The sequence below is a fragment of the Chlamydotis macqueenii genome, chromosome 4, assembly GCF_036417535.1.
Source record: "Chlamydotis macqueenii isolate bChlMac1 chromosome 4, bChlMac1.mat, whole genome shotgun sequence".
Classification (NCBI taxonomy): domain Eukaryota; kingdom Metazoa; phylum Chordata; class Aves; order Otidiformes; family Otididae; genus Chlamydotis; species Chlamydotis macqueenii.
Genome location: NC_141559.1, coordinates 7,033,761 through 7,051,293, shown reverse-complemented (window position 1 = coordinate 7,051,293; position 17,533 = coordinate 7,033,761). Strand labels below are relative to the sequence as shown.

The following is a 17,533-nucleotide window of genomic DNA, read 5'->3' as shown; positions in this document are numbered from 1 at the left end:
ACTCTTCTCAAAAAAGTATCCAAGGAATTAGAAGCTGCATTATGTTTTCCCCTGCAATCTCTGTTCCAAACAACAAATCAACCATGTAAATTCTCTGGGTAACAGTACATTAAACACTAAGTGCCTGGCTCGGACACTGACAATCACGTGAGAACAAGACATACTTATTTGCTAATAAAGAGCAAATTACACTAACCTATGCTTAATAACAATGATAAATAGATTTTTTTTTTCTAATTTCTTTTTGCTTATGCATGTCTATAAACCACACAGCAGTCATATTTTTTTAAATAGCTACACTATGCTACAGTAGAATCATACAATCAGAAAGTAGTTAGGGTTGGAAGGGACCTTCAAAGGTCATCTAGTCCAACCCCCCTGCAAGGAGCAGGGACATCTCCCACCAGATCAGGTTGCTCAGAGCCCCATCCAGCCTGGCCTTGAACGTTTCCAGGGATGGGGCACCTACCACCTCTCTGGGCAACCTGTTCCAGTGTTCCACCACCCTCATTGTAAACAGTTTTTTCCTTATATCAAATCTGAAGTACATGAACGAGTTTCAGATCTGCAAGCGCTGCCGCATCACACTCGAAGCAGCCCTAACCAGGGGCCTGCAGTTTGGATTCCTGTTCCTTGCTTCCCCTGCGCTGCCAGCCCGGCCACCCAGCTGCAGCGTAACCAAGTGCCTTCAACCAACCCATGGACTTGAGCTGACTTACAGCACCTCCCCGCTTCAAATACAAATGGTAATGGAGTAATTTGCCCGTTACAATGCTGGATTTACACTACTGTGACCTTCACAGACTGCTGTGTCAGTATTCCCAGATATTCAGACTGCTTCGGAGCACGCGCAGATGCCTTCACTTTGGTAGACAAGTAGTTCTGCAGCCCAAAATAATGGTTAAACTGAACGCTAGCACCTCTTTTGGTAGTTGATGTGGGAGGACAAAAATCTGTTGCAGCCAGGACTTTAGATTCCACTTTAAACTCACTCCGGGCACCAAGCAAATGGCCTGAAATTTACCCTACATCTTCACAGGGTATGCATTATTTTGTAAAAATGCAGGTCCTGCCAGCACAAAAGGAATCTGCACTATGCTGTTAGTATTCCCTTTATTGAAGGGAAGGTAATTTCAGTAGTATCCCAGTGACTCGGCTGGTGTTTAACAAGTAAAACCACGTGACAATCAAGGAAGCCACTGGCAGGATGGTTCAGTGGACAACGGGAGCCTGAGCAGTAGGTTGACCTAGATTCAGCACAGATTTCCTGCAGTACCTTGCTTCTATCTGTCTTTACTGTGCCATTGAGGAGCACTCCATCTAGCTCCAAGTGGGCTGGTGTTTCTAAAAGGCACAGCACAGCAATAACGACATGAGCCCAAGAGCCAGTAGCGCAATAAGCAATGAGAGAATCCGTAACCCTGGGTCTCAGCAGAACTAATTAGCCCTTGCGGATATTGACGCCACTACACCATTTCCAGGAAAAGCTGCCTGGGGTCAGCAGAGGCATTTCCACCCAGCACTTCACTGCACAGCCTGGACTCTTAACGAGCCAAGTGTGATATCCGAGCTGGCTGTGCACAGCATCCTGTTCGCAGATTTTATTTCCCATTCCTATCGTTTGGGAATAAGGGTCTGCAGTTGTGCATCTAACTCCCAGATGACTCATCTTCATGCAATGAGACATAAATGTTTTCTTCTAGGGGTTGGGGAGCTGCTGAGAAACACCAGCACAGCGGCTCGCGGAGTCAAGATTTAGTAAGATTAAATACAATATTTTCTTTTGCGGAATCTTCTTAAGCCAGATCAGAGTCTTCTTAAACTAGATCAGTTCCTCAGCCCAATTTATGTTGTGTTTGCTACCGAACTACTAGGATGCGAAACTGAGACGGCAGCCAGTGGGGTAAAGATGAACATCGCACTGCCAGAAGAACTTAAGCTTCTGCAAATGAGTCTTCAAAATTATAATTAAATCAACAAATATGCAAAACAAAAAGACAAATGCACAACATTTACTGGCAACTTGAGGCTTCCACTTCACAAAATTAGTCTCTTTCGGTAGGGCATTTCAAGCCTAACCGCAACTCTTAATGTGGCTCTAACAATGTTGTTAGTGTATTGAAGAAAAAAAAAAGAAAAAAAAAAACCAAAAAAACAAAAACAACACCGAAAAAAAACTTACTTTTGGCACATCAACTGCCACCTCCCTCATGGCGCTGGGCCTGACATCATTCATCCCCTGCAGGAAGTCATTGAAAGCAATCATCACTGACCCAGCCACCTCCTTGTCTAACAGGTTACGTCGTTTCCCCAGCGCTCTCCGCAAGGCGTACAAACCTATTAAAAACAAAACAGCGTGGAAATGTGTAGACTTCCTCCTGGTCCTCACAAACAGAAAGCGTACAGCGCACAAGCAACACAGCAGCGCTGGAAAGGAAACGATGCCAGGCCTTAACTAGGACAAAGAACATGCAGGACACTTCTGATGAGAGAACAACAAAGAGGATTTCATGACCACAGACGGAATACAAACTAAATCTGTTCCAAAAGACCAAAAGACAAAGCAACAGTCTTGCCCTTGTGTTCTCAGAGGTGAAGCTAGCAGGGCAAAAGCTCCAAACATCCACGCATCCAGATGAACACATTTCTAAACCACAGAGGGAAGAGGGATACCAAATATTTAAGGCAAGTCTTACAGTGAGCTGATTCTGATTTAACCCATCTGCAGCCTTGTCCATTCCTCTATTATCAGGAGTGTGTTTCCCAAGCTGCTCTTAAAACCAAACTGATGAGATTCCTTTTAATTTCATTGGAACCCGATTTTGCTATCTATTAAGATGCCAGATACCAATATTTTTCTCTTTATATGCAACAAACATTCCCTGCAACACTCAATGGCTCTCCTTTCCCTTCAGTGATCAGACTTGTCAAACACAGGAGGGCACAGCTCTTACCTTCTCCTTTGCCTGGCCAAATCACTCACATACAATACCTATAACTCTCCACACTAATTCCTAGCTTCCCACCATAATTCAGCCCTTCAAAAGCGGCACATGTCCGACCCACTCTCACATCAATATATCAATACTCCTGAGCAGGAGCCAGCGGTCCCACCTGCAGCTCCCAGGCGCTCCCCAGAAAGAGCAACTCCGTTGTGTAAGATGCCCGGAAGCATCCTGGTTTTCCCACTGTATAATTACGCCTTTTGAGGTCTAATACAATTTGGAGATCCATTGCTTCTACTTCCAACCCTGTTTTGTGAACTGAAACTGCTAAATATGTGATTTACTATATTATTACATGATGAGTATAATCCTGTACACGCACATGCCGATCTGTAATATAACCTGTCATGCATTACAAAGAAAAAAAAAAAAAAGAAAAAAAAATATGAGGCAGCCAGTACACCAGTTTGCCTTGCATGACCATAAAAAGACAAACACTTGTTAAATCTTTTCTATATTTAACCAAACGAAACATCAATTAGTGCTACATGAAAGGACAATAAAAGGGACAAGGCGTTTCTGAAAATAGACGTGGTTTTAACTTTCAGCGGATTATTGTCTTTTTTTCTAGAGAGGCACTGGTAGATGCGGACACGCAGAAGTTTCTGACAATGACAGGAATTCTGCATTTCCTACAATATGTACAATGTGTGAAGAGATATAATATCTCCCCTGTGAAGCAGTACAGCTGGTGTCTCTCCATAAATTGCCAATTACAGCAGAGTCTGAGCACCTGCATTCAATACCCAGGCTTTTAATACAATAATGAAAAAAAAAAAAAAAGTTTGTAATTCAGGCTTCCCCTTGCACAGAACATCCAGAACTAATAAGAAATATAAATAAAAACATTCCATGAGGCCAAGGAGAAAAATGAAAATCCGGTCACCAGAGGACAAGTATAAAATATAACTGACTCATTTTAACAATCCAGACAATTTTCTTATTATTCTTCCCCTCCTTCTTCCTTCCTCTGAAACAGTTCATTTTAAGGCAACAAAAAACTTAAGCAAGACAGCAGAGATTGACACCCCCAGATTTAAAATCTACATCCAAGCAAATAACAAACTGGACATCTTATTTCAGTGTCATTGCAGCTACTACCCCTTTGCGGGGTGGGAGCAGGTATTGGGCTTCAGCCCTACATTTTCTTTTCGGTGAAGTTAATTCACATGGCACATTCTCACTTGAAAAAAAAAATGACAGAATAAACGATATAGTATGAAATTAAGTCATAGAGAAAGCAAATAACTGATGAAGTTCTCTGTTCCTTGTTTCTGTACATATCTGCTCCATCAGGTACCGGTTTAGCCCAGTGCCCATTTGGTAGACTTTAATGATGTCACAGTTACCTTTTCTCCACGACATGGGGAATTCTTAAAAACACAGTTTATTTTAAAAATTGAGAGAGAACAGCACATTCAAACGCCCAAGGAAAACCCCGCTCTTAAGGGACGTTGCTGCCAGCGCTACGAGGAGCACGAGCTGAATTCCAGTCCTCAGCAGCGGGTTTGAAACGCAACAGCCTTGACCCAGAACAGGAACAGAGAGGTCACAGTTTTCCAAACAAAGCCTGAATTCATTTCAGCACGTGCACGCGCACACCGCTGCACAGGTCAGCGTTTAATTGAAAAAATGTTTTACACTAAACCAACAATAAAAAACAGATTGAAAAAGAAAGCATGATGCTTCCTGTTTCCTCCTGTTATCGTAATCGTTCTTTCCTGCACTTCAGACTGACCCCAAACCAGAGGGGGGAGTGGGAAGTCTTATTGACCGGAGAAGGATTCAGCCAGTGGCTTGCGGGGGGCAGAAAAACACATCCTTGTTTCGAGACACTGAAAGATGTATTTCACGTAGGGAAACGCAGGGCAGGCTGCAAAACGTGCTGCTAGAAGCAACGCAGAGGGCAGAGGAGGCAAAACGCTACAGCAAAGCCAGGTTTATCGCTACAGGAGTTGTAACGCAGATCAACTGAAGATGCAGGCAGAGTAGCTCAATTTTTTCTGAGGATCTCAGCGTAACCTTGGGTATCCCAAGCACGGGAACATTTTGGTCTGAATACAGTACATTGCTGTGAGCTGTCTCTGAGCACAGTATAGGGCCTCTTCTGACAGGATGAGGGGTAATGGTTTCAAAATAGAGGGAAGTAGATTTAGATTAGATATTAGGAAAAGATTTTTTACAATGAGCATGGTGGAACACTGGAACAGGTTGCCCAGAGAGGTGGTGGATGCCCCATCCTTGGAAACATTCAAGGCCAGGTTGGATGGAGCTCTGAGCAACCTGATCTGGTCGGGGATGTCCCTGCTCCTTGCAGGGGGGTTGGACTAGATGACCTGTGAAGGTCCCTTCCAACTCTAACTGTTCTGTGATTCTACAATTTGTTTCAGCTTTGCTCGCTCCTTTTCAGATGCTACTCCATTCTCAAGGAGCAATGAGCATCAGCAGCCTTTTGGCTCAGACGTGGGCAAGGTTTTCAGTGTTTTATCCCAGCAGGAAGGGGAGGAAGGATGCAGACACAGTTGGCCTGCCGTACGGTCGGTGGGGACTGTTTGCACAGGCGTGGGACACCTATTTCTGGTAAAGGGACAGATGACTGGTCCCCAGGACTGCCCTAATCAGAGCAGAAACTCAACTCGGAAGGCAGCCTTTGCGAGAGCAAACAACACTGATTCTCAGTGGAGTAGAAATGGAAAATCCCAGTGTAAAAAAAAAAAAAAAAAAAAAAAAAAAAAAAAAAAAAAGAGAAACAAGCATAATAAGTCATGCATGATTACAAACAATGGAAAATAAACAATTTGTTCCAGTCCAGCAACTGTGTGCTCTACCTCACCAGCTCATCCTGCCTGTCTAGAACAGAGGAAACTAAGTGGACAGAGGGGGGAAAAAACAGCAGAACGCCCTGTCCTGGTACAGATGATCCTTCTTGGGTACCAGGCTATGCATGAGGGTCATAGCATTGTTTCCCTGTAAGATTTTTCTTGCTCATAGCTTGGCTAAGTGTTGGCACATTAGATCATAATCACAAATGTCTGAGCCTAAAAAAGACTCTAAGACACTGGTGTATTTGTCAGAGTCTGTGTATAATTACACACTACTGCAAATAATAGAAAGCATCCACTCAACATCACAAAACTTTAGGTTTAAAAAAAAAAAAAAGGAAAAAAAAAGGAATTTACATAACACTTGAGGAAATGAACTGAACAAAACAGTTGTTAATCATGCTTCTTTCACTACCCATCAGCTATTCTTCCACAAATCCACCTTCTCTGGGTTTACTCTTCTGAAATCCTAATACCAGAATTTGTAAGTAGCTTCAAAGAAATTGTAGTCGTTTTGTAAGATTTTCTTATAAAAGGAAATGTTTATTTTCCCCTGCTAATCTGGCATTTCCCTCCCAAATTATTACAGCTAAATCCAGAAGATGCATACCATTTCCCCCTGTGAGAGCTGTCAGATCCAACATGACACTCTGCTGCATGACTGCAAGTCAATGCTCAACAGCGTATAGAAAGATTTCAGCTTTCTAACGCCACTGGATTGGGCATCTTCCTCTGCTTTAGATCTTTACATACTATACTTCAAAATCTTACAGTTTTATGCATAGAAAAAAACATTTCATATAACTTGAAATAAATGCTGAACTTCAGAAACCATAGGAGGAGCACACTTGACTTCACAGGCGATGGATACAAAAGTTATTCTAGTGTTTAATATTTTTGAGATAAGGAGTTCTTCTGCTTTATGTTTGACAATTTTTAATCAGCATGGTTTTGTCCTTCCTGAGAACAGGGCATCCCAACCCCAAAATTATACTAGGAAGTCTTCTACGGATCTTTAAGTATTACACACTACAAATCACATGTATTCTTGAACATATCATAGCCTCAGAAATAAAGGGAGTTTATAGTTCTCCATTATTTCAGGGTACTGGACAGTGAAATCCAAGAAAAAAAAAAAAGACAGAACACAAGTATGTATGTTCTCTGCAGTTATGTATGAGTACACAATAACACAGACGAAGCCTGTTCGCCTAGCAGGTGGAAGCCTTGCCACCACTGGTCCATACAGAATGTCCCACAGACACATCCTCGCCTGTTCAACCCATCTTTCATCCTGAGCAAACCAGCTCTTCTACCCACCATGGAGAGACAGTGCTAGGCAGTGACAAGAGCACTGAGGGACAGCAGAGATGTCTCTAGGCAAAGGCTCTTTTTCCCTTTACTCCCCAGATAAAATAATGGAACAACAGCACCAGGCAAGCACCTGATGTGTGTGGACCACTAGTAAGCTTTTCTCTGACCTGGAGGCAGGAACCACCATTCACAATAGCTGAAAAATTCAGATGTAGTCTTCCAGTTACATCCTAACAAACTTCTACAATTTGGAGGAGATTTGGATGTGTTTTGGTTTGGGTTTTTTGTTTGGTTTGGTTAACTTGGTCTTGTCTTTGCCCCGCCTCGCTCCCCAATGTACGTAACTACCGAATCAAACACACCAACACATTTCCCAAGGAATAAAAAAAAAAAAAAAAAAAAAAAAAAAAAAAAAAAATCCATGGACCAGACTCCTATAAATATTTTTTTAACTTATTACTCTTATTTAATCTGTCCATAAAATGCATGCCTATTTCGAAAAAAAATTCAGGAAGCAGAATTTCTTTTCTGCTTTACTTTTTCTATTGAAACCATATTCTGCGATCTGTCTTTAGCTGCCAGCACTACATGAGAAATTCCCTGAAGAACTTTCATATACTGTTTGCACAGGAAAGATAATGTCCTTAAATCCCTTGTAACCATAACATTGCAAATTCACTCAGCTAACCTGAGCACTAATCTACTGTAGGGATTACGTACGCGATTTATAGTCCTTCGCGAGGAGCTCCAGCATTTGCTGGAACACGTCCGCGGAGCCGACTAGAAGTTGCTGAGAGGTACGACAGGGGAGGGAGAGGAAGGAAGGAGGAACTGTATTTTCAAAACTTCTTTTGTACAGGAAACAGTTTATTCACAGATCAGGTACGCACACATCATTTATCCTAAGACAGTGACAAGGCAGGGAAATAAGGAACACCAGACTGCCTGTTTCTAGGCTGCTCTCGTACGTAAACATACCTAAGCGAAGGTTAGTCATACATGTGTGTGTGAGAAGAAAAACAAGGACTGCCAGGCTACCAAAACAGCAAAGGCAGAAAGACCAGAAGCAACAGTTAGTGGCTAAATGCTGGTTTAATTGTAATTAGGAATGCTGTCAAGTCAGAATATAGCTAAAGTCAGGAGATCTAGGAAAACTTTGCCTGGAAATATTTAAGCTCTGTCCCTCAATAGCAGCTCTCCATTCTATATACAAATGCCTGCTGCTAACTCCTGCAGAACTAACACAGACATACAAATTAAAGTTATATTTCACCAGAGGCTCTTTTATGACCTTTTAGCAATTAAACAAAAGAACTAAGATTGCTTTCAGATCCTAAGTTTGCCATTACAAAACATTTTACCCAGAGCCTGAGAGGGAGTCAGAGAACACTGAACTTTTCTCCTGTAGTACCATTTCTATACAAATAGCTTGTCTGAAGTATTTCTTCCAAATAAACTAGCATCAGCTATGGAAAACTTTTTTTTTTTTTTTTTACTCAGATACTAAGAAAACTTGCAACTTTGCAACCTAAAAGATGAACAGCTACTCTAAATGGGTGAGTTTCAGTTCTCCCTAAAGCCAACAGAGCAAGATGAATCCTAACAGGGTCAGTCCCTCCCTGTGTACTACCAGGGGAACAAAACTCCTACAGATATTTAGTATGGGAAGAATTGCACCTCAAATGTACTTGGAATCAAGTTTATTACTGTTGCTATTCAACTTACATTTGAAACCAGACTCAGCACAAAAACTGAGATTAAAAAAATGCATACTAATTGCTTGCCGGAGAAGACATCATACTTGAGCTGTAGATGCTCCCATATTATGGTCACTCAACAAATATAACAGCAAACCAACTGATTAAACAAAATTTGAAGAGCACTACGGAGAGAAGTGTTAGCCAAAATTCAAAAGGTATTTGAATATAGAAACACAACTGTGTCAAATGAAATTCTGCCTAAAGAAGACAAAGTGGCATAAATGAGCATCAGATCCGTCATGAAAAAACAGAATAGAGAACAAAATGAAAAACTACTGCCTTTCCAAAACTGAAAAAAAAAGTTACTAAAGGCTTCTTAAAATGTAATACGCCTCTCAAACAATTAAGTTCCCAAAAAGTGCACTGGTCAGCAATAACAGTGAGCATGGTTATCCTACTTCAGCCAACAGGAGGTAGAAAATTAGAAAAAAAAAAAAAAAATAGAAGAGAGATGATGGGAGAGGAACTGTGTAAGTCTGCAGAATACCCTTCAGTTATCAAAATGCCGGTTGAGATGAATGGCTCTGTGTACAGTATGTTGTATGACCAAGAAGAAAGTCCACAGATTTGCCAAACCCTTCTCAGAGAATAAAGGTCAGGAAGTCGTCTTCAGTTCTTAGATGTGCAAAACCTTTAAAGTTAACACAGGAGAACAAGCAGCTCAGATCATTTTAGAAAAAAAAACAAACTTAAAGGATAGTTTAAAAGATAGTGGACTACAGAGTGTCTTCAAAAATCAGTTTAGTCTTGCTTAAATCCTTTTAATTGATTCACATGAATAATATCATTTCTTCTGTACCACTCCAGCTGCAAAAGCAAGAACATGGTGTCTTTCTGCCACAAAGGTTAATTTAAAACATTAATGACAGTTATTGATCAACTCTTCTGAAAACATTATTTATTTCCTGCTTATGTAAGTACCGGCAGACAGAATGGGATGTGCTTTAAACAGATTATTAAGTACTCAACCCACAACTGTGTACACGAAGTCAGTAATTCCATCATCCAATTAATTGCGAGGCAGTTTCAGATAAAAAGCACACTTAAAGTCAGTTATGATGAAAACCAAAAGTTCACATGCCCTGACTGCAATATGTGCAAGGGTCTCCATACAAAAACAAAAATCAAGTACCATTACAAAACAAAGAACAACAACAAAAAAGTCAAAGATTTTATCTAAGAAAAAAAAAAATAACTACAAAAAGCAACATACCACGCACCAGTGTTATGTTCTCCCTCTCCCTTCAGAGAGGGAAACGGAGCGAGACTTTTTCTCTCTGGATACCAAGACAGTTGCACTAAGGAAACATCTGCACGCTCAGCATATGCAAAGACACAGGGGGGAAGGAAAAAAAAGAAAAAAAAAAAAAAAAAAAGAGAAGAGATTCAGAAATTTTGCAATCAAATCACATCAGAATGACACCAAATGAAAATAAAAGTGTGAGAATCTAACCTACGCAGCTAAAATAACACAATTTTTGCGGAATCTTAGGCAATTAGTTGAACTACTTTAAACGTCTAAAACAGCAATTCTAAAACCAATTCTGACTTTGTCTTTGCCCCACAAGATGCCGAGGGGGAGGAAATCCTAAGGAAGAGGGGCAAGGGATCCCACAGACAAGAATAAGGTCAACACACTCCACCCAGTCTGAAGGATGTTCCTTCAAGGCACTCAGCAGCATCCAGATGTAGCCACTTCTGCACAAAAGCCATCATTCTGAGTTAGTCCTCTAAGAGACAATCAAAAAGCGTATGTTATAGTCCAATTCCAAAAAGGCCCCATGGCTTTGTTATGTGTGCGTGCAAGCAGGGACGCATTTGTTCACAACCTGTTAAGTCAGCAAATTAGGTCAATTGCTTTGGTTTCAAAACAGCCTCTGCATTAGGGACCCAAGTTTAAAATTAAAGAACACAGCACTAACTTAAAACTCACGAAGGCTGAAGATGGGGAGTGGATTTTCTTGGTCTTCCTACAGTGTAAATAAGCATTATGGAACAGTGTCAGAAAACTCAATTGTTCAAGTCCAAAAATTAATTTGTAGCTTTACTTCTGTATCGTGTCTGGATTTTTCAGTGCATTTCAAAATGTTCTGTTATTTCTGCAAAAATCTTTCAATTTCATAACAATACATTTTTTTTGTATTCACCATCTGACTATACACATTATTGATATTCTCAAAAAACCCCACATTTTCTACACCATCTTTTTATTAAAAGGCAAATGGCCTTTCCCACCTCATTTTGAATGCCCCATTGGATTCAGGATTCAGTTAGAGAAAGCAATAGCAGATAATTTCAACAGCGTAGTATTAATCCTTTTCCATGCTATGAAAAAAATAAAAAATTAAACAACATAGACATGGTATTTTCAGTCACCTTCCACAAGGGAATAAAAGAACCATATCATGTCAAGCAGTGCTTTCCCTTTAAAATTCGTTAACTGCAATCAGTTAATTTCAAAATTATAATCCAGGAAAAAGTATTTACATTTGTTCTACACCCACAGCAGAACTCTGGTCCAAATCCTCTTGGGAAAGGTTCAGATTGAACCTTTAAGGCTTTAAAAAAAAAAAAAAAAAAAAAAAAAAAAAAGAAGAAGATAGATATTCTTGATGCCTTAACACTAGGCTGTTTCACCAAGACTGCGACTGAGCTGAAATGAAGAGCTTGGATCTGGGACGCGAGGCTGAGAAGCCACATATTGAAGGCAGTGTTTGTCTGATGGAAAGAGCAGTCAGAGGCTGGTCCTCAGGGTGCACAGAGACTCACTGTTAATCCCATTAGTCCAAGCGGCTCACGTTTCCTGCAGGTGGCCAGGCTACCAAAACTGCAGAAGCTGGGGAAAAAAAAAAAAAAAAAACAACCCACACAGATCTAACAAAGAGACATTCCTGCGTTTCAGGGGAATTGACTTCCTCCCCAATTACAGGGAAAAACAAAACAAAAACCTAGGAGCCAGCCCTTCAACTACCTAATTATTTTTATTTTTAATGCAGGTGGATTACAGAAACTCTTTTTCAGGTTGCAAAAGATAGAGCAGGAAGTTTCTCAGTTCCAGCAAAAGCCAAGTACAGTATTCCCCTAAATAAATTATACTTTTACAGATCTGATATCTACATATAATGAATATACAGAGCTACTGATTAAACAGCATAAAGACCGAACAACAACACAGACATGGTATTTTATTCCCTTATGGAAGGTGACTGAAAATAACTGCATCATGCCAAGCAGTGCTTTCCCTTTAAAATTTGTTAACTGCAATCAGTTAATTTGAAAATTATAATGCAGGAAAAAGTAGCTAGCTGCTACTTTTGCAGGAAAAAAATTGCAGACAAAGAAAAGTAGCTAGCTCCATCCTAGCTGCATTATTCACCAGAACACAGGGCAATAAAAGGGCCAAATGAATACCACAGACAACAGGGCTCTTAAAATTGCAAACATGAGAGGACAGACCATATCCCATGTCTACGCAAGCAGCTTCAGATTCAGTGGAGTGATGCTGATTCATACTGGCCGAAGACGTATCTCAATTTCTTATTTCTGTAATATTTTTTTGTAACTGTCAGCTCAAGCCAGTGAACTGTTAAAATCCTAAAGGCTAAGCAAGGTGATACCTTCAACAATCAGCAATTAAGAAAAAAAAAAAAAAACCAACTTTGATACAAAACAAGGCTAGTAGAGCTTCTTTCACAGAAGTCTCAAAGTTTCAGCGGTTGCGATGCAGCGTCCTCACTGGAACCAAATAGATGTTATTGCAAGACAGACCACTATTTAAACAAAGACATTTGTTCTTCCTCTCCTTGTGATGCTATCTTATCACAGTCCAAGTGTTTTATATCAGCACACTGAAATGATGTGTAACGAACACGGATGTTCGAGATAAATTCTAAGAGTTAGAAAGCAAATACTTCCTTTCTCTGTAAACAATATGACTGAACCCACTTCTTGAAGAAATCAAGCTATATTTATATTCACCCTCTCGAAATGCTACAGGCAGCCATAGAAGGATAAGTTTATAATAAATTGCTATATTTGGAAGCCTTTGTTGCTAAGCATCTTCTAACATTCAGTACAGTTTATACCATTCATGTCCCTGCTACATAATCAACTTTTTGTATGTTTTTCCTAAAAAAAAAAAAAGTGCAGTGCTTATCTTCGTTGTTAAATTAAAACCATTATAATTTTTTAGGGAATTAATAAAAGACTGTGTGGTAAATTATTTAAAGCAGAAGCAACAAGATCTCAGGGGCGTACAAACAGTGCCATACAAGAATATGGCAGAGCCTATCTTCTGAATTTTTTTATTTCAAGCAGAGGCAATGTCTAGAAGGCAGCTGTTCACACTAAAAGGTAGTCTACTAAATAATTTAGGACATAGTAGGCCTCTCCCAGCCTTAAGAATATGACTTTCTCAGCTACACACACAACTAAGCCCTTTTCTTGTCAAGAATTTGGCACATGTGAACCCCTCAGAGGGTACTCAAGTCATCAAGAGTCTATCACGAGGAGCCTGTTGCAAGCTGATGTCCACAGGTTGTGGTCTTGTGCCCACCAAGGTATTTCTGCAGGGTTTCCATACTATGCTCTTAACCCACACAAAAGCATGCAGTTACAACTGTGGAAATCACACGCATGTTGCTAGGCCCAGCATACACAACACAACACCGCAATTCTGCACACACCGTATGCACAGGGGCCTAGGAACATTCAGTGCAAGCTGAACATTAAGGGCTCCTAAAACTTCTCGATGACTTCCATGAAAACCCACAGAGTTGCTGAACAGAATAGAAAACTTGCCTGTCTGACCCCAGAAGAACACTAAGCGATTCTTGCAGCGGAGAACAAACTTCTGCCAAGAAAACAGTTGGAATATGTTTAACTCTACAATAGCTACTTACTTTTCATTAACATCATCTTCAGAATTATGCAGGAGACAAACATCAAAGCTTTTATAATGAAGCATCTTAGAAACCTAACTATGCATAGAAAAGTAAAAGGTTTGCCTATGATAGCCCTACAATTACTGTATTTAACATGTGACATTAATTACTACACCTTTGGTTTATATAAGCAGTGTATGTACAATATTATACATGTGTTTATAAAACAGAGTTAAAGTATAAAGATGAGGCAAGATAAGTCCTTTGGAAAGGATATAAACTTTGTGTTAGGAATATAAACATATTTAGCTTGTAAACTTCCAGGCTTCCCAGCCACAAGTGAAGTACTTCAAGATATAAATGAGGTAATCAGGACTCAAGAGCCTCCCAGAGACCACTACTGCAGCACGATTAGCCAGCGACGATGACCTTGTACCAAAAACTGAACACATATTTCTGAGTTCAGCACTCCTGCTGCTCAATTAGTTTCCACGTTTCACCTGTACTTCCACACACATCACGTATGAGAGTGGCACAAGTAACCTTAAAATTTGTGAAAGAACTCTTAACTCAGATGTTGCCTGAATATTAACCACTTTGGTTATTTAAAAACGCACAGCAGCAGTCTTAACGGTATGTTTATATCGTGTTTTATGTCGTTATATAGGCGAAACATTATGTTCAATTCTGAGCCCTGCATTACCAAAAGGTTATTGACAAACTGGAGGGAGTTCAAAGAAAATCAACATAATTTCTCAGAAGTCAGGAAGGACTTATTTATGAGGAAAGATTAAAAGAGCTAAATATTTATAGTTTGGCTCAGTAATGAATGAGGAGGTAGGGGACATGAGAACAGCCTAGAGATATCTGAAGGGTGTAAACACTAAGGAGGGAGAGTGAATGTGTTATACGAGGATGTAAATAGAAATAATGGGATAAAACAAATAAGGAATACTTAGGCTGACTATCAGAGAACATTCCTGGACAGCAAGCTATCTTGGCCCACGGCACAGTTTCTCAAGTGAAGCAATAGAAGCCCATCGCTTGGAACAACAAACAAGACTAGACAAAACACTGGAAAATTTGCCATATGGAACAACCCTGCTCTGCTGAGGAGAAATATTACCTCATAAAAGTTAGTCTTTCCTAAGTTTAACTCCAGCGAAAGCAGGAATATTTTACAAGGTGGTGAAAATTTAATGTAAAAAAATAGATATCAAGAGCTTAGTCAGAAAAAAAAGAAAGAATCCAACTAAGAACGTTCCTTAATCACAAGCACTTTAAATACAGTTTATGTAATACTTTGACCAAATCATGCTTGTGTCAACTCTTTGAAAAGGAAAAATATATATGGGCTGTAAAGAGTTAATGGCGCTGGACTGTGTTCTTCCCAGCAGAGGTCACTCCAAGTCAAAAAATTACACAGAAATTTAACAGCATGGATTCAAACTTTAGGAAAAATCAAGAGAAAGGTGAGAGACATCCTCCTTCCCTCATTCTCAGCCGTGACTCTGGATGCAAAGCTCCCAGGTAAGAGCGTGTCCTGCGGTCAGTCACAGGTAGATGCCAGAAGTTGGGGACCTACATAGCATGTAATGTTCAATTTGCACAATATTCAAAATTTATTTTCTAAAAGGCCTTCACGAAGTGCGTAAATATCCCCTATTTGCAGCTGGATTATGAGGTGTGCAGAACCCTGTGCGCATGCCCATGTAAAGCTTAGGCTGGGTCATGTTTGGAATTGAAACCACAACACTTTTCACTAAAAATGTTAGATTACGTTAGTTCAGTATTTACTAGGTGAGGACTGTGACACAGGCAGACTGATAGGCTTCTAAAAACACAGAGGAAGGAAGGAGGAAAAAAAAGGGGGGTTATCTTTTTTGTTGTGGTTTGTATATATTTGTTTTAAAAAGAATGTTTGCTAACTTAAAGCAGAGCTTAAAACACAACCGAAGCCAACAGAAGAGCATTATAAAAAGAACAGCCTGTCTGTACATATTTTTTCCTTCTTGATCCATACAAAAGTCCACAAATTCATATTTGAGAACTATCCCTTAAAAATTCTGGAAACTGGCAAGCAAGAACCTTGCTGTTCCCGGTGTCATCATCCCTAATAAAACTTCTGTCATCTTCACAGTTAATTCTGATGCAAGAACTAACTGCACTGTGCCACTGCCAGAGGAAGCTGTCTCGGTGCCAAAGGAAATAAAAGGAACTAGCACATACAGTAAACATATATTTGCCAACTACAAGGGAGGAAATACGCGTAAGCAGAGCTGAAGAGTCAATTTTGACTAGACTGTTTTAAAAGCCCGATCATGGGTAGATTTAAGGTCCAACACTTAGACCATGCAGACGCATTCTAGCGAAATGTAAGAATTGATAGAGCGTACTTTTAATATTTTATCCAATGAAAACAGAAATGAACTTGTGTTTAAGTGTTCCCTGGAACACACTGAACCCTGGCTGCATGATGTGCGGATAATTCTCCAGGGCTATGCCTGTACCGGAGGCCAATGGACTCTTTCCAGCCCCCAGTGCTCTCCAGTTCTCCCAGCTCCACTGCACAACCCAACCCAGGTGCATACAGTCCCCTAGCCCCTGTCACAAGCTTCTCACCAGCAGACAAATGAAATACAGGCACAAAACACAGCAGTGAGCCGCAGTACAGGCCACTCAGAGTGACAGTCTCGACGTCCTGGGAACCAGGACCTACAGGACAAGCTGCCTAGTCTGGGTGACTTGGAATTTTTGTACAGGAGGGGTAGGCTCTGGAGTACAAAAACTCTTAGGGATGTATCAGTTAACTCACTAAACCATTGGTAAACAGAGACAGCTAGCTATCTAATATGCTAGAAATGGCACAGGGGATTCCCCAGTGTTATTAATCTTAACATTTCTTTTTAAAATCAATTAATACTCAAGTTTTTCTGATCTGCCTGGGAGCGGACCGATGTTCCTTATATTCCACGCTTGGCTACGTTTTCTTTCACACAAAAATTCATTAAATCTCATTGCTTTGAAAGCTATTAGTACAGACTGTGGATTTTTAGTTTTTTAAACAAACTAAAGAGACTAACAAAGTAAGATCCCAAATAAGACACAAGAAGTCTTACCTGCTTCCTTGCACAAGGCTGCTAAGTCTGCACCCACGTAACCATGTGCACTGTCAGCCAGTTGCGCCAACTCCGCTGCTGTGAGCGAATGGGGAACTTTCTTCAGCAGCTTTTGGAGTATGTCCAGACGGTCTTGGGCATTAGGAATTCCAATTTCTATCTCTTTATCGAAACGCCCAGGTCTGCGCAGCGCTGCATCCAGTGCATGAGGACGATTAGTGGCCCCAAGTATCAAGAGCTGCCCTTCACTGCCCTCCTGAAGGCATCAAACAATGCAAGATATTAATTTTAAAACACAATCAAATGTCACACAGCTTATAAACATACTTCTTGCTTACTTTTACCAACAGTTACTCACACTAAAATCCTGATGTTAGCTGTAAAGGAACAAAGCAAACTTTTCTGAATACATAGCCCACAAGTGACCTCATCACACCTATGCCAAATTGCAGTTTGCAGGCTGCATGCACATACAGATAACATAAGAGAAACTTTACTCCAAGATGCCCTGAACCCAGGGTCTCCCATTCTAATCCCCAAGAACCTGCTTTCCTGTATGAGGAAAGTAAGCACCAAGAGAAGAAAGACAAGTGTTTAAGCTAAAAGGCAGCATTGGCACAAGAACAAAAA

At 40.4% G+C, this 17,533-nt stretch overlaps 1 protein-coding gene across 6 annotated transcripts in view; it reads right to left on the bottom strand.

Annotated features, from left to right (window-relative positions):
* Positions 1–17,533, bottom strand: part of AFG2A (AAA ATPase AFG2A) — a 200,679-nt gene that overhangs the window by 172,737 nt on the left and 10,409 nt on the right. For all 6 annotated transcript variants that reach the window (XR_015258386.1, XR_015258385.1, XR_015258387.1 and 3 more), the window contains exons 9-10: positions 16,904–17,159; positions 2,183–2,337 (exon numbers count right to left, since the gene is read on the bottom strand). Coding sequence is in view for 3 of the 6 variants with exons in the window: in XM_086746254.1 (XP_086602380.1) it covers positions 2,183–2,337; positions 16,904–17,159 (411 nt within the window). In the remaining 3 variants the exon portion in view is untranslated. The remainder of the gene's footprint in view (positions 1–2,182; positions 2,338–16,903; positions 17,160–17,533) is intronic.